This window comes from Clarias gariepinus, chromosome 24 (assembly GCF_024256425.1).
Source record: "Clarias gariepinus isolate MV-2021 ecotype Netherlands chromosome 24, CGAR_prim_01v2, whole genome shotgun sequence".
Lineage (NCBI taxonomy): Eukaryota > Metazoa > Chordata > Actinopteri > Siluriformes > Clariidae > Clarias > Clarias gariepinus.
Window position 1 is genome coordinate 4,558,615 of NC_071123.1, and position 25,614 is coordinate 4,584,228.

The 25,614-nt window shown below is 38.1% G+C and overlaps 2 protein-coding genes and 1 pseudogene across 7 annotated transcripts; all 3 read left to right on the forward strand.

Annotated features, from left to right (window-relative positions):
- The first annotated feature begins 1,041 nt into the window (after window positions 1-1,041).
- On the forward strand, window positions 1,042-1,782 carry LOC128512580 (UDP-glucuronosyltransferase 2B17-like). Its single transcript, XM_053485926.1, has one exon. It carries the CDS (start codon window positions 1,042-1,044, stop codon window positions 1,780-1,782), a length of 741 nt encoding a protein of 246 aa, XP_053341901.1.
- A 3,159-nt stretch (window positions 1,783-4,941) lies between these two features.
- On the forward strand, window positions 4,942-23,804 carry LOC128511961 (UDP-glucuronosyltransferase 2C1-like). Of its 6 annotated transcripts, none has more exons than XM_053485010.1 (7): window positions 16,357-16,990; window positions 18,628-19,117; window positions 21,976-22,124; window positions 22,395-22,526; window positions 22,791-22,878; window positions 22,959-23,178; window positions 23,313-23,801. In XM_053485010.1, the coding sequence occupies exons 1-7, from the start codon at window positions 16,748-16,750 to the stop codon at window positions 23,593-23,595; spliced, it is 1,605 nt and encodes a 534-aa protein (XP_053340985.1). In that variant the 5' UTR covers window positions 16,357-16,747; the 3' UTR covers window positions 23,596-23,801. The 6 variants fall into 6 exon arrangements, with proteins under 6 accessions (XP_053340983.1, XP_053340982.1, XP_053340979.1 ...); XM_053485009.1 differs by having other exon boundaries at window positions 16,723-17,131; window positions 18,769-19,117; window positions 23,313-23,802; XM_053485008.1 differs by lacking the exons at window positions 16,357-16,990; window positions 18,628-19,117 and adding an exon at window positions 4,942-5,781 and having other exon boundaries at window positions 23,313-23,803.
- LOC128511964 (UDP-glucuronosyltransferase 2B4-like) lies at window positions 19,457-21,969 on the forward strand (annotated as a pseudogene).
- Window positions 23,805-25,614: the final 1,810 nt, after the last annotated feature.

Sequence of the window (25,614 nt, forward strand, 5' to 3'; positions counted from 1 at the left end):
AACATTTGTTAAACACATAGTTAATCAAAATATACAACTTTAAATGTTCACTAGTCGGACATGTACAACATTACCTTCATTGTATTAAAAATTTGAGCCACTTCATCTGTAAATCTGTTAATCCAGATCAAGGTAAACAGAATTAATGTGTTAAGTTATTGATCATCTATTGCAACGTTACTGACGTCACTCGCGACACTGACGCAACAAACGACGACATCCGATATCGACAGTCGGGCGCGCGCACGTGTGTTTGTGTGTGTCTATATCATTTCATTTTGGTATTTACATTTAGTCAAGATCGATATGAGCTTAATAGTGGCGGCACATATATATATATTTTTTATGACAGTACATCCACATCCCGCGCTTACAGCTTTTATTTTTTTCAAAAGCGCGTTCGGCGGTTCGGCACTGGTGGCCCGTGACGGTACTGCAGCTGAGCCGCGAGAGGTCGTTTATGTATATAAAAATAAATACATCTTTTAATATATTTTTTCTTTTCATATGTTTGTCATTAACTGTTTACATTAAATATATATATTTTTAAAATATATACAACTACTAAAATAAAACTATGGGATCATGTGATTTTTTTTATGTAATTATGAGATAATGTCAAGTCAGGTCAAGTCAAATTTATATATCCTGTCTCTTACCATATATAATAAGAAGACAAAAAAAATTAAAATCAATAACAAGTTTGCACTTCTTTTAAGTGCATAATTCAAAGTGCATGCTTCATAATTTACTGTACATTATCCAGTATGTGTCATAATCCAGTATATTCATGCTTACCTGTTCATGATTACATAAAGAGACCAATCCAAAGGTTTAAGGAATTCTTAACTATTCTAGCAATTAACATTCTAGCCTGTGTACGGTATGTTGTGCAAATTGTAGGTGGACAATTTGCAGACAGTGTGCAACATAAGTGAATCATTTCAGTAATATTTTTGGCAAATTGCTTACTGGTTGAATAAGAATAGACAGTATCTAAAGTGAGGTGGCTTAGACAAAATATCACATTTTCCAGACATCATGAGTGCATTTAAGAGAGCTGCTATCTGTCTTTTCCTACTGCTCAATCTGAGCCAGATGCCACTATGCTTGAAAGCAGGGAAGATCCTCGTTTGGCCAACTGATTTTAGTCACTGGATCAACGTTAAGGTCATCGTAGATGAACTGACAGCAAGAGGACATAATGTAACAGTCATTACTCACAGTGCTACACCATCTGTAAAGACCGATCGGTCTTCAGGCTACAATATAGAGATCATAGAGGTGCCCTATACCAAACAGGATGTTTTCGATTTTGTGAATAAAATGTTTGAGTACAGGATAAATGAAGTGCCATATGACAACACGTATCAGGCCTTTCTGAAGATAAAGGAGGTTGTTGACAAAGTTACAGAGCTGAATCTGATTATGTGCAAGGAGCTATTTGCACGTGAAGATCTGCTAGAGAAGTGGAGAAAAGAACAGTTTGATGTTTTTCTGACAGACACCATGTATACATGCAGGACACTTCCAGCTCTCAAACTGAACCTGCCACTTATCATCAGTATGAGGTATAGTTTTGGGTATTCTGTGGAGCGTCTTTGTGGGAAGTTGCCAGCCCCTGCCTCTTATGTTCCATCAGTCACCCTGGGCTTTACAAGTCAGATGGATTTCACACAGAGGATGAAAAACATACTGTATAATCTCTTTCAGGATTTTATTTTCACATTTTACACAGCACCAAAGTGGGATCATTTGTATAAGGATATTATCGGTAGGTGAAGAAACTATTGCTTCCTTTGTGTCATTTTATGATTTATTCAGATGATTAGAAAACTTCATAAAATTGAAATAGGTTTCTGGAAATGTGTGTGTGATCACAGTGAGATTTTTAGCACAATTTTTTTTTAATTTAATAACTTCACAGGATGGTAATGTTCCGTAAGCATAAAAATACGTTTTCATAACAATTAACGTGAATAACTGTAAATGAGAAGGTAAGAGGGTTTTTAATTGTAGGAATTCTGTTCATAATAACAATAATTTTTTTATTCTGATTTGATTTTACAGAATAATCCTTTCAAGCATTCATCTACAGTATCTTAAATGATAATCCAGTATCAAGTCCATGAGTCTATAATCAAGTAGCAAAAATTACACAGTAGACTGTTTGTAGGACGATTGTTTTTTTATGTTGTTAGTAATAAAGGTGGAGGCTGTATTACTGTACATGACATCAATCATCATAAATCTTTGAGCCATTCGATTAAAACATCTCTTATTTTTCAAGGGTATCTTTATGTGATTTATCTAATATAATCTATAAAGCAATTAGGTCATGAGATTATGAGAAAAGGAACAACAATGTGCTTATGTGATGCTGCTCAAACCTAAAGCTGAGCTACTGTAACCCCCGCCTCGCCCAACCCTGCCCCCCAAAAGAAACATCATGCATAGAAATATCTTACTGAGAAAACACAAAGTCCTTTACCTCATTACCCTGTTATCTGACTGTTACAAAGCACTGACACAAGAGGCTCATTACATAAATTACAAAAGGTCGTTCGAGTCAAACCGGGACTTGTGATGAAATTTATCATGAATGATGACATAAACCTCATCGACATTTACAGAAGACTATAAGCACAGTACAGTCATGAGACTCTGAGCTGTTGTAAAACATTTGAATGGTGCAAATGTTTTACAGAAGGCCGGACTTCCATAAATGACGAACACGCCAGAAGTGGCTTGGAGACTGCCGCAGACGTTCCCGTGAGTGGAACTTTTTGAAATGATGATTCAGCGAACATTGCGCTGGCGTCCCTTTTACCTTAGTGGTATCCAAGCATTAGTGAAACGATGGGATAAGTGAACTAGTGAAGCAAAGATTTTAAAAGAGAAATAAAGGGAGTTTTTACTCTCATAACTGTTCTGATTTTCTGCATAATCAAAAATCCTGGTTTGAATTGCCCTTTTATAAATAAACAAAAAAAAATACAGTGGAAAAAAATTACAGAAATTTCTACTGTGTCAATGTTACATGGTTTTAAATGTGATTTTTGTGGCATGTCTGCTGTGCAAATATCTAAAGTGTATGGTTTTCTATAGAAATGATAGCATATTCGAGAAAATGCAACTTATGACCAGACAGCTATCACACAGGCCAAAAGTTTTGAGAATGACACAAATATTAACTTTTTGTCAGATGTTACTATGGTATACTGAAGTATAATTCAAGCATTTCATACTGTAAGTGTTAAAGACTTTTATTCATAGTAAAATTTAATTTAAGGTTATGCAAAGATTTAATATTTGTATTGTTGACCCTTCTTTTTTTAAGACTGCTGCGATACATCCTGGAATGCTGTCAATCAACTTCTTGCTCACATACTGATGGCAGCCCATTTTTGCATAATCATGCTTATAATGCTTAAAGTTTCAAGCCCTGATTTATGCAAGAATGAACTTCCATCAGTAAGGATGTGGGGCAGAAGTTGATTGACAGCATGACAGGTCGAGTTGCGGTGGTCTTGAAAAAGAAGGGACAACACTGCAAATATCGAATCTTTGCATAAACTTAATGTAACTGTTAATAAAAGCCTTTGACACTTATGAAATGCTTGTAATTATACTTTAGTATACCATAGTAAAGCAGACTTTGTGAAAATTAATATTTGTATCATTCTTAAAACTTTTGACCACAGCTATAGAAAAATCATTTAACACTAGAGATTGTAAAAATTATCCTGGTTTGTTATTGATGTGAGTTGAAGTTTTCTTGTTACAGTCACCATTGTGGTTCTACAGCAGTGACTGTTTAACAGGACAGGTCAGTGAGCATACACTTAAACTTGTTATTCTATTGTTTGGTGTCAAGGGGGTCTGCTGGTTCAGAGTCCAACTTAGTATGGTTAGACTGTGGCATTAAAAAAAAAAAAAAACTTAAATCTAAGCAGTGTGGTTAAAATCTTGTTAAAATGTATTCAAATGATAATATACAAAGTTGCTGTTTTATGAGTTTATGCAAATGATTGCTTTGAGTTTTAAGTTAACCATTCAAAAGGTATGAGTTTAATACAGTTCATTTCAATGTGCCAAATCTCACGCAAACACCATAACAAGATTTCCTCAAAAAAGAGAGAGAGAGAAATTATTAACAAACTTGATTAATTTTTTTATCAGTGTAAATATTATATAAATATAATATTGTTGATGTGTGTTTTTTGTATAAAGTAGCTTATAAGTAGAAGCGAGTGTAAAAAAGTACGCAAAGCAATTGAATGTGAAATATAAACAAACACTAAATATATAAAAGAAAATACAGAGGAAAAAATTACAGAAATCTCCACCGTGTCAATGATTACGTGTTTTTAAAAGGCATGTCTGCCATGCAAGTATTTAAAGTGTATATTTTTTTCTATAGACATGACATATTAGACATATTATACAGTATATGTTATGACTGATAGCACCCTGTTTTTGCATATTCATGCTTATAATGCTTAAAACTCCAAGCACTGATTTAGCAAGAATGAACTTCCATTATTCAGGATGTGGGGCAGAGGTCTTGAAAAATAAGGGTCAAGTTAACCATTTGAGTTAAGGTATGAGTTTAACACATTTCAGTCCAATGTGCCAGATCTCACTAAGGCAACAGAGTTGCTTAAAAGTTTTATCAGTGTAAATATCTTTTTTGATTTTCATTTTTTTGATTTTTTTTTTGTTACAAAATCTCAAGTCAACTGAATAGACAGTTGTATAGAGTATCCTATAAGTAGATTATAAGTAAAAGTGAGTGTAAATAACTCATGTGGATTGAGAAATAATATGGTAATGAAGCACCGCCCATCTTACCAAGTGACACTGTAAAGTGCATCCAACCCCTTGTTTGGTATAAAGTTTAGTGTAACATAGTCCTTATCGGCCCTTTATCGTCTACTTCTGAAAAGGGATACTTATTAATTTCTTGTCTCTTACAAGTTTGATCATCACTGTCTCTCTGTTTGAAGTTGTGTGTGTTACCTGTAAAGTCTCATCATCCTGCCGTCATGTTTGCATCTAAGAAAGCTGCTTTTTCCTTTCTTCTCCTGCTCTGTCTGAACCAGACTCTGCAGTATGTAACAGCAGGGAAGGTCCTCGCCTGGACAGGGGAATTCAGCCACTGGCTTAATATGAAGGTCATCATAGACGAGCTTATAGCAAGAGGACACAATGTGACGATCATTACACAGAGTGCAACAGCATCTGTAAACACCGATCAGTCTCTGGGTTACAATTTGGAGATTATACAGGTACCATACACAAAGCAGGACCTCATTAACAACTTGAATGTATTTATAAAGTACTGGATGTATGAGGCACAACATGACAACATAATCCAGACTTCTCTGAAGATCAAGGAGATCCTTGATATGATCACAGAGCAGAATCATGCACTGTGCAAGAAGATTTTTGGAGATGAAGATCTGCTGGAGAAGTTGAGAAAGGAAAAGTTTGACGTTCTACTGACAGACCCCATGTATATGTGTGGTGATCTCCTGGCTCTGAAGCTAAACCTGCCGTTTGTCATTAGTCTGAGGTTTAGTTTTGGGAGTTCTATAGAGCGTCTCTGTGGGCAGCTTCCAACACCATCTTCTTATGTTCCAGCGGCCAGCTTTAGCTACACAGATCACATGGATTTCCCAAAGAGGATGAAAAACCTACTGTTTAATCTTGTTCAGGATTTTATATTTAAGCTTGTGACTACAGCAAAGTGGGATCCGTTGTATACAGAGTTTGTTGGTAAGAAACAGTATGTCTTGTCAAGTGTGTCAATTCACCTTCCAAGATTCAAATTTTTTAAACATTTTTACGTTGACGTTCCACCATGTCAATGATTATATGTTTTTAAATGAAAAAAGTGTATATGTTTTTAAAGAAAATACAACATATTAGAGCTAATGCAACATTTGACCAGGCAACTAGAATCATTCAACACCTTTTGACCAGTGCATTTAATACAGACAACTAAAAGATTAGCCTCGTTTGTTAATGATGCGAGTTGAAGTTTTACTGTTACACGGTCATCATTGTGGTTCTGCAGCAGTGACCGTTCAACAGGACATGTCAGTGACCATTCACTTAAACTTGTTATTCTACTGTCTGGTGTCAAGGAGGTCTGCTGGTTCAGAGTCCATGGTAAGGCTCTGTTTTATTTATTTATTTATTTTTTAATCTGGGCAGTTTGGTGAGGAAATCTTGTTAAAATGTATTCAAATGATAACATACAAAGTTGCTGTTTTATGAGTTTATGCAAATGATTGCTTTGAAGTTCCAAACTTTCCAGTATGTTTTAAATTAACCATTCAAAAGGTATGAGTTTAATACAGTTCATTTCAATGTGCCAAATCTCACCCAAGCACCTTTCAACCCCCCTAAAAATGAGAGAGAAATTAATAACAAAGTTGATAAAAACATTTTATTAGTGTAAATATCTTGTTGATGTGTATTTTTGTATAGAGTAGCTTATAAGTAGAAGCGAATGTGAATAACTACTGTAATGTGATATATAACCAAAAAAAAATACAGGGGAAAAAAATTACAGAAAGCTCCACCGTGTCAATGATTACATGTTTTTAAATGGCATGTTTGCCGTGTGTCAAATACTAACCCAGGAAGACCAGAAGACGAAGCGATAGTGGTTAGCCCTTTGTAGCGTGAATGGTAAACCCAAACGCTGATGTGGCGTGAGTAGGCAGGATAACCACCCGATTTAGTCTAAGGACTCTCTCAGTAGGGGAGAAAGGGAAAAACACAAATTCAACCCGCGTCCTAATAACACACACTCGATCAGAAAGTAAACCCAAAAAAAGTGAGTACTCACAGAAAGGCTGGCGAACTGTCGGGAATGACATGGGCGAACTCAATGTCTAAGCGATGTTAAGCGCCATCTTGTCTTCTTTTATGCTTACTGTTTTCCGACCGTACTACTTCCGGGTCCTAGTGCCGGTCGCGGAGCGGGTCTGTGTGACAGTAACCCCCTGTCCAGGGCCGACTCCGGACGATCCTGGGTTGAGGATACTCGACGATGGTAGTCCCTGATAAGCTCGGGGGCGAGGATGAACCGGGCCAGAATCCAAGATCGCTCCTCGGGGCCGTAGCCTTCCCAGTCAACCAGGTACTGGATGCCTCGGCCTTTAGGGCGCGAACCGAGGATCCGACATATGGTGTAAGCAGGGCCACTGTCAATGATTCGGGGGTGAGGAGCAGCGGGGGAGAGTGTGACCATAGGAGAAGTGGTGAAGGGTTTCAGTTGTAAGGTGTGGAACACCGGATGGATTCGGAGCGCCGCAGGCAGCTGGAGCCAGTAGGTGACAGGGTTGATGCGGAGTATGATGCGATAAGGACCGATAAACCTGGGTGATAATTTTCTGACCCACAATAGGCGCACAATTCCTCTCTAAAACTTTGTTCACGTTCGGCCACGGTTAGGGAGGCGCGTCCTAATTGCATGGGTTCCCCGGCTCCGGTGTCAACTATGGCAGGAGGTGGAGGATCCGACATGTCCGTGGGTGGTAGGGGTGAAGGAGGTCGATGGGCGTGGAGCTGTGTAGGAGAAGGTGGGTGCTAGCTCGCCTGGCTAGTTTGTCTTTAATCCTAGAAGCCAGCATGGCGTCTCCCCAGGAGGTCTGCACGGCGAGAGTGCGGAAGTTGGCCGTGTAACGAATCACGGACAATCCACCCTGCCGCAGATGTTACAGCTTCGTGTCGGTCTCCACCTCGCCCGCAGGATGTTCAAAGGTGAGTTTTAGCTGGTGGGTGAACTCATTGTATGAATGGACGGTGTCGGAATCAGAGCGAAGGACTGTCGTGGCCCACTCAGCTGCCTGCCCTGATTGCAGCGAGACGAGGAGAGCAATGCGCAATCGATCGGTGGAGTATTGGTGGCATTGAACTCAAACACCAGATCTAATGCAGTTAGAAAAACACTACATTTCCCGTCCGTGCCATCCCATTTATCCAGTATAGAAAAAAAAAACATCAGAAGGTGAAGAGGGGGGCGGGGCTGCGGCCGCCGTGAGGGGAGGCCGGCTAGCCGAGCTAGCGACAGTCTTGCAGAGGGCCGCGTTCTTCTTCCGAAGCTCCGCCACCTCACGGCGCAAGGCCGTGACATCTTGGATGCTCCGGCGAAGAGTCGCGATATCTATGTCAAGTACTAACCCGGGAAGACCAGAAGACGAAGCGATAGCGTTTAGCCCTTTGTAGCGTGGATGGTCGCGAAGCGAGTGTGTGTGACACCGTGCAAGTATTTAAAGTGTATATTTTTTCTATAGACATGACATATTAGACATATTATACAGTATATGTTATAGACATATTAACATATTAAAGAAAATGTAACTTATGACCAGACATCTGTTGGCATGAAGTTCAATGTAACAAGGTCCTTATTTTCTCTTTATCGTCTACTTCTGAAAAGGAATATTTATTAATTTCTGGTCTCTTACAAGCCTTATCGTCACTGTCTATACCTTTAAAGTTGTATATGTTTCTATAGAAATTACAACATATTAGAGGTAATGCAACTTATGTCCAGACAGCTGTTATAAAAATCATTCAATACCATTTGACCAGTGCAGTATTTAATACAGACAACTAAAACACTTTAGATATTGTGAACATTATCCTGGTTTGTTATTAATGCCAGTTACAAGTTTTACTGTTACAGTCACCATTGTGGTTCTACAGTATAGTAGTGACTGTTTAACAGGACAGGTCTGTGAGCATACACTTAAATTTGTTATTCTACTGTCTGGTGTCAAGGGGTTCTGCTGGTTCAAAGTTAGTATGGTAAGGCTATGGGTTTTTTATTTTATTTAAAATCTGACCAGTATGGTGAGGAAATCTTGGCAAAATGAATTTAAAAGATAATATACAAAGTTGCTGTTTTATGTGCTTATGCAAGCAATTTTGTTACCACATTTTGTTATGTAACAGCTTTATTCTAAAATAGATAAATTTTTTCCCAAATTCTACACACAACACCCCATAATGACAACATGAAAAAAGTTTGCTTGAGATTTTAGCAAATTTATTTTTTTTTAAAAATTGAGAAAGCACATGTACATAAGTATTCACAGCCTTTCCCATGAAGCTCAAAATTGAGCTCAGACGCATCCTGTTTCCCCTGATCATCCTTGAGATGTTTCTGCAGCTTAATTGGAGTCCAATTAAGGTAAATTTGGTTGATTGGACATGATTTGGAAAGGCACACACCTGTCTATATAAGGTCCCACAGTTGACAGTTCATGTCGGTGTAACAGGCGGTTTCCTGGTTACGAGCTCCCGGCCAGCAGGGGCGCTGTGTGGGCTTTCTTGGTAAAAATTAATAAAAGAAGAGAGGCTGGGCTAGGTAACAGCAGCCATATCACAGCTAAAGCTAAATATCTAATTGCTAATGCTAAAAGCTAAATGCTAAAAACCAAGGCAGTTGTAAACCCGAATGCGGGATAACCTTGTCCGATGCGCATGAGGGTTTTTGTTTTGTTTGTGTTTTGTGTTTGTGTGTTTCCCGGGAGCTGGTATGTGTCGGCTGTTCTCCGGGATTAAACACGTCAGCGACTGTGTGCACCCGGGACTGAGTCTTCGGCTGCTGGACTGGGACGTTCTCTGGTTTCATGTTTGTACGTATGGACTTAAGTTAAAGGAGAAAAGACTCTATACATTTAACAGTGTTGCGGATTGAATGTGGTGTGAGTGGGTAGCGTGTGAGTGGTGTAAATATAGCACAACATTGGATGTTAACTATTGTTGCCTCTGATGGTCCTTACTCTCCCTGATTTCTGCTAACGGCTAGTTACTGTTTTTAATAATAGAAGGTGGTTTGTTACATCAGAGCTCAAACCAAGCATAAATTTAAAGGAATTGTCTGTAGACCTCCGAGACAGGTTTGTCTCGGGGCACAAATCTGGGGAAGTTTACAGAAAAAATTCTGCCGCTTTAAAGGTCCCAATGAGCACAGTGGCCTCCATCATCCGTAAGTGGAAGAAGTTCAAAACCACCAGGACTCTTCCTCGAGCTGGCCGGCCATCTAAACTAAGGGATCGGGGGAGAAGGGCCTTAGTCAGGGAGGTGACTAAGAACCCGATGGTCACTCTGTCAGAGCTCCAGAGGTCCTCTGTGGAGAGAGGAGAACCTTCCAGAAAGACAACCATCTCTGCAGCAATCTACCAATCAGGCCTATATGGCAGAGTGGCCAGAAATATCATCAGACCTGATAACTTTGTTTCTCATGGTCTGAGAGTCCTTCAAGTGCCATTTGGCAAACCAGGTGGGCTGCCATCTGCCTTTTACTAAAAAGTGGCTTCCGTCTGGTCACAGACAGTAGTGATTTCCAATCCCTTAGTGTGTGAAAGTCGTCCTACAATCCCTTAGTGTGTGTGTGAAAGTCCTTACCAAATTAACAAAACGGAAAACAAAATAACAAATTCAAAACCAAATAACAAAACCCAAAACTTTTTTTTTTTGGAGGGGGTTTTGTTGTTTTGTTTTTGATTTTGTTTTTTTGTTTTCGGATTTGTTAATTTGGTTTTGAATTTGTTAATTTGTTTTTCGTTTTTGTTAATTTGTATTGCACTTCTTGGCCAGTCAGATACAAACCGGAAAAGGTAGGTATAGTTTGCGAATGAAATGCTTACCGCTGATTGGACGAGACATCTGTCACTCAAGATATACAGGAAGTACAGTAGGAACTTGTTTCTTTATTTTTGTTTCTTGTGTGTTCTGCTTCACTTTAAACTATGATGGCCGTGAAGTGCAAAACAATTAACAAAACTGACTCCAGGGCCACCGTAAGAACGCCATATTTTAAACCACAATAATGTTTGCACATTCATACACACACAAGTCTACCGCTACTACAGTACTTCCTGTATGTCTTGAGTGGCAGATGTCTTGTCCAATTAGCGGTAAGCAATTCATTCGCAAACCATACCTACCTTTTCTGGTTTGTATCTGACTGGCCGAGAAGTGCAATACAAATTAACAAATCCGAAAACAAAATAACAAAACCAAAAACAAAACAACAAACCTCCCTAAAAAAATAGTTTTGGGTTTTGTTATTTGGTTTTGAATTTGTTAATTTGTTTTCCATTTTGTTAGTTTGTACTGCACTTCTCGGCCAGTCAGGTGTTAGTTATTTTGTTTCCCGTTTTGTTAATTTGGTTTTAAATTTGTTATTTTGTTTTGGGTTTTGCTATTTTGTTTTCAGTTTTGTTAATTTGTTTTGCACTTCAGGGCCACCGTACATTACCCCCAAAACTAGTGAGAACCTATTGGGAGATGGACTGCTCCCTGCAGTTTGTGGTGTAATGTCTGGAAATCAGTTTCTGAAATTGCTGACACTCATTCACTTTCCGGACAACCTCAGTGTGTCTGATGATGCAAAGAAAGATAAACTGTGAAAGTTTAGTTGATAAAATCATGGTGGCATTCAAGGAAACATCTCATCTATGTGTCTACATGCGTGCAAAACCTCACAAATGAGGTTTCAAGATATGGGGATGTGCTGGACAGAGTGGCTTTCTTTATGACTTTGATGTTTGTCAAGGTGCAGAAAATCCAGACAGAGAAAGTCTGAAGTTGGTGTTACAGGATAAGTTGTGCTGAAATTGACATCAACAATTTCAGCGGATAAAAAAATCACAAGGTCTTTGTCGACCACTACTTCAAATCAGTTCCCCTTGTGCAACACCTAAAAGAGACAGAAATTCCACTACATTTACACCATCTGGATGAACAGGATGAAATATTTCACCATGAAGGATGAAAAAGAACTGAAAAAAAATATGGAAGAAGTTCAATGGACTTTAGAGTGAACCAGGACAGCAACATCATTGTAAGATGGCATGACACCAAAGCAGTTAACCTGATTTTTTTTTTTTTTTTGCATTGAACCTGTTGGAAATTGCAAATCCAAAACTCACATAATGGTTCCCAGACCAGCCACTGTTGAAGCATTTAACAAATTCATGGGAGATGTTGATCTCCTGGATATGCTGTCTGCACTGTTACAAGGTGGTACTGTACACTGTTACAGTAGCAGTCATTAATGCGTGGAACCACTACGGAAGAGGCCAAAAAACGTTAGAGTTCCAGAGGAAACCAATGGCTCTGTGAAGGTTTCAGGCTTTGGTTGGGACTTCTCTGACAAGCACAGGAAAGGCCTACAGTAAATCAGTTGCGGACCCCAACCCACCTAAAAGCAACTCCAACACCACCTTGTGAAAGGCCAAGCTGCCTTTTGATAGGAGATAGGAAGGCGTTGATCATTTTCCAACATGGGAAACTCAGCAGACATGCAAGCACTGCACGGGTAATCACTTCTCAGATAAATATGTTTAATACAAAAAACATATTTATCTAAGAAAAGATACAAAAAGCAAAGTATTTTTGTATCTGAAATGAGCCTGAAAAACCTGCCAAAAACGGCTAATTTTATTTTTTATTTTTTTACATTTTATTTTGTTAAAGGGGCTAATAAATATCTCAGTTCCAATTTCCAAATTAGAATTTTCTGGCTAGTTTTTTTATGTGTTTGGTTTTACAGGGCTGTATCGCCCGTATTTGAGAATAAAGTTCAATGTACCATGGTCCTTATTTGCTTTTTATGGTCTACTTCTGAAAAGGGATATTTATTCAGTTTTGGTCTCTTACAAGTCTGATCGTCACTGTTTCTCCATTTGAAGTTGAGTGTGTTACCGGTGAAGTCTCATCATCCTGTCGTCATGAGTGCATCTGAGAGAGCTGCTTTTTCCTTTCTCCTCCTGCTCTGTCTAAACCAGACGCTACAGTATGTAACAGCAGGGAAGGTCCTCTTCTGGTCTGCAGAATTTAGCCACTGGCTTAATATGAAGGTCATCATAGATGAGCTTATAGCAAGAGGACACAATGTGACGATTGTTACCCAGAGTGCAACGGTATCTGTAAATACAGATCAGTCTCTGGGTTACAATGTGGAGATCATACAGGTACCATACACAAAGCAGGACCTTATTAACAACATGGACGGGTTTATAAACTACTGGATGTATGAGGTACAACATGACAACATAATCCAGACTTCTCTGAAGATCAAGGAGATCCTTGATATGATCAAAGAGCAGAATCATGCACTGTGCAGGGGGATTTTTGGAGATGAAGATCTGCTGGAGAAGTTGAGAAAGGAACAGTTTGATGTTCTACTGACAGACCCCATGTTTTTGTGTGGTGATCTCCTGGCTCTGAAGCTGAACCTGCCGTTTGTCATTAGTCTGAGGTTTAGTTATGGAAGTGCTATAGAGAGACTCTGTGGGCAGCTGCCAACACCATCTTCTTATGTTCCAGCAGCCAGCTTAACCTACACAGATCACATGGATTTCCTACAAAGGGTGAAAAACCTACTGTTAAATCTGATTCTGGATTTTATATTTAAGCTTATGACTGCAGCAAGGTGGGATCCATTGTATACAGAGTTTGTTGGTAAGTGAAGAATCAGTATATCTTGTTGAGTGTGTCAATTCACCTTGAAAAGTTCTAACTTTTAAACATTTCTAAGTTGATGTTCCACCATGTCAATTATATTTTTAAATGAAAAAAAGTGTATATTTTTCTACAGAGTCCAACTTAGTATGGTAAGGCTGTGTTGTTTGTTGTTGTTTTTTTAATTTGGGCAGTGTGGTCAGGAAATCTTGTTAAAATGTATTCAAAAGGTAACATACAAATTTGCTGTTTTATGTGCTTATGCAAGCAATTGGTTAAATATTTGAGCTTTAAAGTTCTAACCTGCCCAGCATGTGTCAAGTTAACCATTCAGAAGATATGAGTTTAATATAGTTTATTTCAATGTGCCAAATCTCACCCAACCTCTTATATCTATTATAATTATTGATCAAACTTGTTTTAAATTTGTATCAGTGGTAAATATCTTTTTGATTAATTTTTTTTAAATGGGTTATAAAATCTCTTGCCAATCTGCTATAATAGACAGTTGTAAAGAGTAGCTTATAGAATGAGTGCAAATAACTCATGTGGATTGAGAAATAATGTGCTAATGAAGCACCGCCCTTCTTACCAAGTGACACTGTTAAGTGCATCCAACCCCTAGTTTGGTATAAAGTTCAATGTACCATGGTCCTTATTTGCTTTTTATCATCTACTTCTGAAAAGGGATAATCATTCATTTTTGGTCTCTTACAAGCCTGATCATCACTGTTTCTCCATTTGAAGTTGAGTGTGAGTACAACGGTATCTGTAGATACAGATCAGTCTCTGGGTTACAATGTGGAAATCATACAGGTACCATGCACAAAGCAGAACCTTATTAACAACATGGACGGGTTTATAAACTACTGGATGTATGAGGTACAACATGACAACATAATCCAGACTTCTCTGAAGATCAAGGAGATCCTTGATGTGATCAAAGAGCAGAATCATGCACTGTGCAGGGGGATTTTTGGAGATGAAGATCTGCTGGAGAAGTTGAAAAGGAACAATTTAATGTCCCACTGACAGACCCCACCTGCTGTTTTTCATCAGTCTGAGGTTTAGTTTTGGGAGTTTTATAAACAAACACGAAATAACCGAAAAATACATCAAAGACGACGACAAAATCTTTAGCTGCTGGAAACCTATATGAAGCAAGAATGGGACCAAATTTCAAAACCAATACCAGTTTACCATAAAGCTGTATGTCCATGAGCCCCATGTCTGAAGCTTTAAGGAAATCCTATTTACAGAAAGCTTGACTAAACATATAATATATCAGCTTATGCATAAAAATTGACACTGTGCTTGAATACTGAAAATTATTTGGAAGGCTATTCCATAAATGTGGGTCTTTGTAAGAAGAAGCCTTGCCCTGCTGTGGTTTCATTATGCAAGGCACCTGCAAATAGCCTGTACCTTTCGATCAAAGTAGGTGGGGCGATGTTACGACCGTCTAGGGGACTGTGTCGTAGCAAAAGGTGAGTAAAATGAGTCTCACTAGCAGAGGAATTTGGAAAATGTATTTCTTTTATTTCTAAGCAAAAAAAGGAAGGGTTCCAACTTCAGAGGTTGACAAGGCCAAAATAATAAACAAAATGGTCTTTGCCCAAAATGAACTAAATTCCTAAAAATAAAATAAAATAAAATACATAATCCTTACCTAACTTCCTAACCAAAAAAACAGAGTGCAAAATCTATACAACAAAAGAAATGGCGTCAAACCTCCTACAACCCTTAATACAATGAAACGTACTATTTACAATAATATTTACAAACGGCTAACCAATCCAAAACAAAATCCACACTCGTAGTCAAAACAGGCTTAGGTCATATCAACAACAGGACTAGACAGTTCTCTCTGGTAATATATTCAAATATACAAAGGTCGAATTGCAAAACAGGAACACAATACAAAGACGCACGCGGTGGCACAAAAGGCATCTGAAAGGAGTTTGGGGTGGTCCTTTTATTCTGGTTGGTTGATGAGATGAACCAATCGCAACGTCCAGTGAATTATCTGGAGGAACACCCATCTGAAAAACAAACAAATACCAAGAAAGAACAGCAGAGGGCAGGATCACGCAAAATCATAACAGGCGAATAATAAAATATCTGCAGTTCATTTAGGCCAAAAGGACATTCCTTGTGCTAATGACATAGCTGCTTTGAGACAATAACCATTGTTAATAAAAATTTTTATTAAAATTAAATTGAATGACAACACATGGGTGAAGACAATGTGGCAGGTGTACAAACTACAGTGCTAATGCTGGACCCTAATGGTTCAAGACCCAATGGTTTACTAAGCTGGTGTGGAAAATTTACACAAGATAACAAGTATGAAAACTTCAGAAATCGTGAAGATTGGCTTGGTTTGTTAGTTATCCCAGTTTAAGGTTTTTTCGTCTGTTAAACAGTTAGCACTGTATTTTTTGCACCAGAGACTGTTTAACAGGACAGGTTGAAGCGTGCTCTATTGGCTGAGTCCAAGGAGGTCTGCTAGTGTAGTTCACCATCTAAAAAGCAGAATGATAAGACCTTAAATTTGTTCAGTGTGCTGAAGTAATTCTGTTTAGTTTTAAAGGTACTATAACATATTAAAGGTAACATATTAAGTGTTTTTATCTGCCAGTATAAGCAAATGGTTAACTATTTGGGCCTCAATATTCCAAAATCCACAGATCATTTCTGATTAGCCGTTCATCATTCAGTGCTAAACCTATTGGCCCTGGTGGAATTCAGTCCGATGCGTAATATTTCATCCAAAAATATTTTGTATCTATAACAAGTAATTTTTAACAAATTTGTTTTGATTTTTTTTTTTTTTTTTAGTTTTTAGCCATGCGAATAGGTAATAGGTAATAGGTTACAAAATCTGTTAACGTACTGCTCATAAAGAAAGACTTAAAAAAGGTTGAGAGAACTTTTATCTTACAGTATACGCATCCTAGTCACTGCACTAATTGTTAGAGTTAGTTCTATCAGGAAACAATTTAACCTTCTAATCTTGGGTAGAAATTGACCATGTTCTATAACTAACATGGTTTAAAAATGTTTAGTCCCTTGAAGCCTATCAGACAGTTGGGTTTAAAGTTCAAAGTTCCATGGTCCTTATTTGCTCTTTACTGTGGATTGTGTAAAGGTGTATTTATGGATGTGTGGTATCTTATAAGCCATTTGGTCCCTGCCTCTAATTCTAAAGGTGAGTGTGTGAACTGGGAAGCCTGATCATCCTGCCATAATGAACGCATGTGAGAGAGCTGCTTTTTGCTTTCTCCTCCTGCTTGGGCTGAACCAGACACCGCTGTATGTAACAGCAGGGAAGATCCTCATCTGGCCTGCAGAATTCAGCCACTGGCTCAATGTCAAAGTCGTCATAGACGAACTCATAGCAAGAGGGCACAGCGTGACGGTTGTTACCCATAGTGCAACACCCTCTGTAAAGACTGATCAGTCTCCAGGATACAATGTAGAGATCATACAGGTACCATACACAAAGCAGGACGTTGTTGATGGCTTGAATAATTTTATGAAGTACTGGATATATGATGTGCAACATGACAACGTAATCCAGGCTTCCCTGAAGATCAAGAAGATCATTGATACGATGGCCGAGCAGAATCATGCACTGTGCAGAGAGATTTTTGGAAATGAAGATCTGCTGGAGAGGTTGAGAAAGGAACAGTTTGATGTTCTACTGACAGACCCCATGTATATGTGTGGTGATCTCCTGGCTCTGAAGTTGAACCTGCCTTTTGTCATCAGTCTGAGGTTTAGTTTTGGAAGTGCTATGGAGCGTCTCTGTGGGCAGCTGCCAACCCCATCTTCTTACGTTCCAGCGGTCAGCTTAAGCTACACAGATCAAATGGATTTCCCTCAAAGGGTGAAAAACACATTGTTTAATATGTTTCAGGATTTTCTATTTATGCTTGTGGCTGCAGTAAAGTGGGATCCATTGTATACAGAGCTCATGGGTAAGTAAAGAAACCAGTATGTCAAGTGAGTCATTTTATGATATAAATAAAATAATACTTCACGTCACATTGAGCATCAGAAGATGAGATGAAAGAATTAAGTTTAAGGCAAAATGCGGCCCCATAAAGATCATATTGGAGCAATCATATGGTTGATATATTACAAAATACTCTCATTTTCAAAGGTGTGCCTTATGTAATGTGTGATAAGCAATAATCACCTTGAACTTAGTCATGTTACTAGAAGACTGCAAAGTCTACTAAAACTTTTCTTTACAGCTTTACTGTACGTCTGAGTGCTATAAAGCACTGACACTGATGCCTCTTTCCATAAATGTTGGATAAATGTCTTCTTAAAGAAAATCTCTGCATGTCAGTGATTACACATGTTTTTAATCAGTTTATACAGTGCTGATTGTTAATAGAATAACACTGAGCGTATCTTATGTCATTTATTGTCCTACCATGCCAAGAGTGCCACAGCCGTCTGTGGATGGAGTAAATCCAGGTGGGAGGGCTGGCATACAGTACTCTGTCTCCCCTGTCAATCACAGTGATGCTAATGAATTGCAAGCATGTGCGAGATCAGGTGCGGCATAGGTAGTGTTTTATTCTGAGCCTGTTATGTTGCACTGTGATGTTGTAGTGTAAGAAATGCTTTGAAAGATGAATTATATACTATATACTGTACAGTACCAACATAAGAATTATTACCGTCAATCCAGCCAGGTTCATTACGAGGTGTCTGACAGTGTGAGGAAGCACCACCCTCTTCACCACGTGATAAAGATCAATATAGACCTGCCTTTTATTGGAGATAAAAGGCTGTACTTTGTTCTTTTATAGGCCTTGTTATTGAGGTGCATTCTGTTTGTGAGCTCAGAAAACTAGTCACCTTATAGTCATGAGTGCATGTGAGAGAACTGCTTTTTGCTTTCTCCTCCTGCTTGGGCTGAACCAGACACCGCTGTATGTAACAGCAGGGAAGGTCCTCATCTGGCCTGCAGAATTTAGCCACTGGCTCTATGTCGAGGTCATCATAGACGAACTCATAGCAAGAGGGCACAGCGTGACGGTTGTTACCCAAAGTGCAACACCCTCGGTAAAGACTGATCAGTCTCCAGGATACAATGTGGAGATCGTACAGGTACCACATACAAAGCAGGACATCATTGATGGCTTAAATAATTTTATGAAGTATTGGATATATGAAATGCAACATGACTCCATGATGCAGTCTTCTCTGAAGATCAAGGAGCTCCTTGAAGTGAACGTGGAACACAATCAGGCACTGTGCAGGAAGCTTTTTGCTCGTAAGGATTTGCTGGAGAAGTTGAGAAAGGAACAGTTTGACGTTCTTCTGACAGATCCCATAAATATTTGTGGCGAACTCCTGGCTCTAAAGCTGAACCTGCCGTTTATTGTTAGTCTAAGGTGTAGTTATGGGAGTGCTATGGAGCGACTCTGTGGGCAGCTACCAACACCACCTTCTTATGTGCCAGCGGTTGGCATTGTCTATACAGATCAGATGGATTTTCCACAGAGAGTGAAAAATATACTGTTTAACTTCTTCCAGGATTTTTTGTTAACATATCTGACCACCATAAAGTGGGATCCATTGTTTACAGAACTTATGGGTAAGTGAAGATACCAGTGCCTATTATCAGGTTTTTTTTCAAGCTTTCATTCAGTATAAGGCAGACTTCAACCCCATTCTATAAATGGAGACCATTCAGTATGGAAGTATAACAGTGCCAAAATTCTCCAAAGAAAAATAGCATGATGAATACCATGAACTGAAAAAAAAACTTAATTTTTCTGCATTGCAATTTGATCTGAATTGAAAAAATCCTTACAGCATTTACAATGCTTGAAAGTTTTGGCACTGCAATTTATTGTGGTGTGGATTCAAATGAAAATGTAATTGGAGCATTTGAACTTCAATGCAAAAAAATTGCAGTTAAAAAATATTTTCAAGTGTTAAAAATACCATCTTTATTATTTTTCAACATCACAAATTCAGGTCGATAAAATTCTGGTCGCAAAAATTCAGGTCTTCACATCGGGGATATCACAGGAAGATCAAAATATGACACTAAAAATATTCACATGTATCTCTTTGGATAATACCATCATAAAACTCACTCACTCTTTCAATGCTCCAGCTGGTGTGTAACTATGCTGCAGTCTGTAAGTGCATTTAAATGCCGGTTTTATTTTATTGTTCAGCACTGTTATGACTGTTTCTATTATTATCCTTACGTTTGTATTTGATTGATGGCTTCACAAACAAGCTGTAAACGAATTTTCATTTCAACCAGATTATGTAAATATTATTTCTCTTCACTTGGAGAGAACAAAGGGGCGCGGCCTCGTGCTGGTGCACTTTGAATGCAGTACACTGAGTATTGAAGACACGGTATTTTACTTTAAAATAAAAGGCATTTATAGCTGACTCATAAGAAAGAGGCTGGAGCTCGGTGCTTTTGCTTGCATCTTTGACCAATAATTGTTTTGAATATAAAAGTGTGAGAAATTGAGTGTGTAAACATGAGTGATTGCGTGAGCCTCACGCTCAGTTCATTATTAAGGGAATGAAAGATCTGAGTTTGTTTATACCACAGCTGTGGTGAATTGCGCAACTCTGGGACTTTTCCTGCTACATGTAGTTCGTTTCTCAAGCCATGAGCCAAGTGCCTCCTCTAACTTTTACTGTATGAGCTGAGCTCTCTTTTACATTCCTCAGCCATTATGAGCGCATGTAAGAAAGTTGTTCTCTGTTTTCTCTTTACGCTCGGTCTAAGTCAGTGTGTGACGGCAGGGAAGATCCTCGTCTGGCCTGCAGAATTCAGCCACTGGCTCAACATTAAGACCATCATAGACGGACTTATAGCCAAAGGGCACGATGTGGCGGTTGTTACCTACAGTGCTACCCCATCCATAAAGACAGATCAGTCTATGGGATATAGTGTGGAGATCATACAGGTTCCCTACACCAAACTGGAAATCATTGATGCCTTGGACAGAGCGTTGAACTACTGGATGTATAACTTGACTAATGATACCCCTATCCAGGGTTTTTTCAAGCTCAAGGAGATGACTGATGTGCTCACAGAGCAGAATAAAGTGCATTGTGCAGGAAGCTTTTAGAACGTGAAGATCTGCTGGAGAAGTTAAGAAAGGAACATTTTGATGTTGTTCTGATAGACCTTGGATATATGTTTGGGGATCTGCTAGCATAGAAACTAAATCTTCTATTTATCATTAGTTTTAGAGCTAGTTTAGCGAGTGCCATTGAGCTTCTCTGTGGGCAGCTACCGGCACCACCATCCTATGTCCCAGCCGGAGGTCTGAGCTACACAGATCACATGGATTTCCTACAGAAACTGAAAAACAATGTGTTTGTTCTCTTTCTGGATATACTATATATACATATGGTCGCTGCGGAATGGGACTACATCTATACTGAATTCTAAACTAAATGCTCCTGTTTAATACATTTAAAATGTATGTTCAAGGTTTAGATAAATAATGTAAGTATAAAGCTCAATAATGTAAGAAAAAGCTCAATTTTCACCACTGCAGGATAATAAAATGATGCAATTCTATTCTACATATATATATAATGAAATAAACAAAAACTCTTACCATAGTTCACTGAAGTCCCAAAGTCTTACAAATGGCTTGGTAACTTTTTCTAAATGGATGCATGTCAATTACTTTGCCTCTCATTTGATCTTTTAGCATGCTTTTCTTTATCAGACAAGTTATATTTAAGTGATTTCTTGATTTAACTTTAATTTAGAAAAGTTAACTTTAACTCTGCTTTCAAAAAATTAGGTTTATCTCAGTTCATTCATGATGATGGAGGAATTTTCACATAGGGCAAGGCAGGTTTGGACATAATTTTTACCTTGAAAATATTTTTTTCCCTAAATGAAAAAAATTTTCGGTAAAACTATCCTGCTTTTTGTATTTACTTAGGTTATCCTTGTTTAATATTAAATTAATTAATTTGTTTTATTTTCTTAATCATTTAAGTGCACTTAACTGTTTTTAGAGTTTATTGTCCGAATTTGCTGTAGTACATGCCTGTCTTCTTCCTAATTCATTTCCACAGTGCAGTTCCTTTGGCTACAGGATTTTATTTTTATTTAAATGACAATAAAGTCAACGTGTTAATGAAGAGGGGGATTTGAAAATAAAAAAATAGACCATTCTGCATATCATGCAGTCTAAAGCAAATGACTATCATTTTATATTAAATGGTCTTTGCTTTTGACTTCAGAACTGACTTCATCTAGTCTGAAATATTGTCCGACTAAAAAAAGTTAATTCAGCCTTGGTTACATCTGTCTTTATCGTTTTACTGTCTTTCTCACTGTTTTCTCCCAATGCCCTGACAGGTTAAACCAACACTGACCATGACACAATATGTTATCATACATTATAATCATTGATAATTTTTTGCTGTCTTTGTTTCTGTTCTTCACAGGCAAACCTACCTCACTATGTGAAACTATTGGCAAAGCTGACATCTGGTTAATCCGAACTTATTGGGACTTTGAATATCCACGGCCACTCCTGCCAAACTTTAAATTTGTGGGTGGATTACACTGCAAACCAGCAAAACCTCTACCAAAAGTAAGCTTGCTCTAAAGAATGTCTACAGGTTTATCATCTCTGAAAGATCTGTAATAAATGTTAGGAGACTATAAGGGTCATTTTCCGTATACTGTACAGTTTGTATATATTGATACCACATTGGAAAAATTGGAAAATTTTTCATTTTTGTTTTACCTGTGAAACTCCATTGTCAGCCCCTTGATGGACAGGATTGAATGACCAACATGCATCTTTTTTATTATTATTATTATTATTTATTATTATTTTTTTCTGCTTTTTGATTTGTAGGAGATGGAGAAGTTTGTCCAGAGCTCAGGAGATGATGGTATTGTAGTGTTTTCACTGGGATCTATGGTAAAAAACCTCACCAAAGAGAGAGCGAATACCATCGCTTCAGCACTTGGCCAGATTCCCCAAAAGGTCAGCAATAAACAATGAACATATTGAGATATAATCACATAGAATTGTCAGATTATTTGGAAAAGAAATAAAAATAATGAAATTGTTTCACTGATTCTGAATTTTTGGAGGACGATCTTTTGATACAGCAGGAAGTGTTGGTTACCTTTTCCTTCCACCAACCATAAAAATGTCAACAGATTATTCACATTTGCAATATTAGACCAATGTTAGACCAAGGTAAGTCCACTCATAACTTGGCCTGAATCATGTGTGTAACTTCAGGTATTGTGGCGATACGCAGGGGAGAAACCAGAAACTCTTGCTCCTAATACAAGAATCTTTGACTGGATTCCTCAAAATGATTTACTAGGTAAGGAAAAGTTCCATATTCATATAATGTACAATATAAGATTTTGTTGACGTGAATACAGTAGTAATTGGTATCTGCAGGACATCCTAAAACTAAGACCTTCGTCACCCATGGTGGGACTAATGGATTATATGAAGCTATTTATCATGGAGTTCCAATGGTGGGCCTGCCGCTGTTTGGTGATCAGTCAGACAATTTAAATCACATGAAAACCAAAGGAGCTGCTGTTATCCTTGACTTGAACAAAATGGAGAGCAAGGACTTGACGCAGGCTCTCAATGACGTCATCAATAATCCATTGTGAGTTGAGTTTTTAACTGAAGTTGGCATTGCCAAATTTCATGATACTCTAAGAGCAAGTGTCTAAATCAAGTAAACTTCTCTTAGCCTTTATACATATACACAAACTGTAGTTATTCCATTTCTTTCCACAGATACAAAGAGAGCATGATGAGATTATCCCGAATCCATCACGATCAACCGATGAAGCCGCTAGACCAGGCAGTCTACTGGATCGAGTTTGTGATGCGCCATAAGGGGGCCAAGCACCTCAGGGTCGAAGCCCATAACCTCACGTGGTATCAGTACCACTGCTTGGATGTGGCAGCCTTTTTAATTTCTGTAATTGCACTGGTTGTGTTCATCTTTGTGAAAACGTGCAGCTGGCTCTTCCGTAAATGTTTTAGAAAGACCCCAGGAAAAAGCAAGAAAGAGTAAAGCAAGTGTATGGGAATGTATTAATAATTACTGCCATATTTTGAAAGATGTTTCAAACACCCTGTTTGTACATTATAGTATTCATTCATGTTTTACCAATTACTTTTTTTCTCCTTAATAATAAATGAAAACATAATTCAAAAACTGTCTTTTGTATATACTCGGAATTATCTTTGTGAACAATTACAATTTCCTTGATGATTTTATTCATTTAAGGGTGACATACATAAAAGAAACTTTTCCATAGCACTTTAATTTACAGCGTGTTAGAGCATAAAAACATTACGCAGGGAATTTTTTTAACAGATTTAAAGATCTGCTGGAGAAGTGGATAATGGAACAATCTTCTTTTACAAATGCTCAATCTGCCATCTACAGTACAGTCTGAGGATTACATATGGAAGTGTTATGGAGCAAACATGTGGCCAGCTGCCAGCACCAGCAGCCTACTGTATGTGCCAGATGAGTAATTACAACATTTAGGTGATTATATTATTTCTTATTACAACAGTTACAGACTTTCCAACAGTCATCCTAAACAGGTTCTATATTAAGGTTCTACTACAAGAATATAAATTGGAGTCATATCTAGTCACATACTGTAACTGCACACAGATCCACTCCTCTAACAGGTGATAGTGAAGTAAGACTGATATCAGGAAATAATGAGACATGTGATATGGTATAACATCCGGTCGAATGGTGTTCGAAGAGTGACTTGGATATATACCCTGCGGGAAAAAAAAGGAATTGTGGGAACCCAAGCTCCCAAGAACCAATCTCTAATGAAGGCTGAGGAGCCTTCAGTGCAAGACCACCAGGCTCAAAAACAGCTTCTACCCTGAGGCAATTAGACTGCTGAACTCTAGCCGTGCTCTGTAGGTCCTCTTCCATCAAACACAAACACAATCACAAGCTGCTAACTATGGATAGTATTTAATTACAATATATCTCTATATTTTTAGTGTTCTATATAACCCTATGATGCAATACATATATAATCCTATAAGGCCAATGTACAATACAGTTTCTGAAAATGTGCAATACACTATGTATAGTTTATGTCTTAATTCTTGCATAATATATCTCTGACTGCTCTTATTTATGTTTATGTATATACTTATATACATCATATTTATATTACTCTGCTGTCTATTATTCTTAAACGGGACCTGGGTCCTAATTTTGTACTATAACATGGAAGTGTGCTGGTATGACAATAAAGAATCCTTGAATCCTTGAATCCTTAATCTGAACATAGTTTATGCTAGCTGTCTACAAACAAGGGCTTACAACATCAAGCATCAAGAAATCAACCCATGCAGGTCACAGAGTGTTTGTGCCCCTCCCATTGTGCAGGACAATCGGGACACACACTTACAGACTGAGAAACAGCTTCTACCCAAGAGCTGTAGCATGCATTACACAGACACACATACACACACAAACCAAGACTGAATATGCACTGAACACTTTACACCCAAGACTATAATGCAATTATTATAATTCCACTGTATACTGTATATTATGCATATTATCCATTTTGTCTTAGGCTTAGGTTGTCTTTAATGCTGCTGGTCTGTGAGAGCTATCAAACATATTTTATTATATAACTACAATGACGATAAAGTATCTTTATCTTTTCTTTATCTTATCTCTAGAATGACATTCGCCCATGTCCCAATGATTTATCTAAGGTTAACATTAACTGTGTCTGAAGCAAATACTGGTTGGGCAACTTTTTCTTCAATATAGTGATGAGACATTATACATACTTGGGAATTGTGTTGCTGAGTTTGTCTGGAATAGCTCACAGTGGCAATGTATTGGTGCTTCTTGGTGAATATACTGTAGTCACTGGATCTATATGTACATGCTTGTTGAGGAGCTCAGGGACCAGAAACGCAGCGTGAACTTTCTTACACATTCTGCCTCACCTACACTGGAATGTGGCCAAAAGAATCAGTTCAGCTTTATGTCTTTTGAAAGCAACAACATGTAGCGATATGTGTGCAAGCA

Excerpts from the sequence above, each read along its gene's own strand:
- LOC128511961 (XM_053485008.1), top strand. The coding sequence starts at position 5,049 with ATGTTTGCATCTAAGAAAGCTGCTTTTTCCTTTCTTCTCCTGCTCTGT. Across the intron at positions 22,527-22,790 it reads TTGGCCAGATTCCCCAAAAG|GTATTGTGGCGATACGCAGG; the intron begins GTCAGCAATAAA and ends GTGTAACTTCAG. Across the intron at positions 22,879-22,958 it reads TCCTCAAAATGATTTACTAG|GACATCCTAAAACTAAGACC; the intron begins GTAAGGAAAAGT and ends TGGTATCTGCAG.
- LOC128512580 (XM_053485926.1), top strand. The coding sequence starts at position 1,042 with ATGAGTGCATTTAAGAGAGCTGCTATCTGTCTTTTCCTACTGCTCAAT.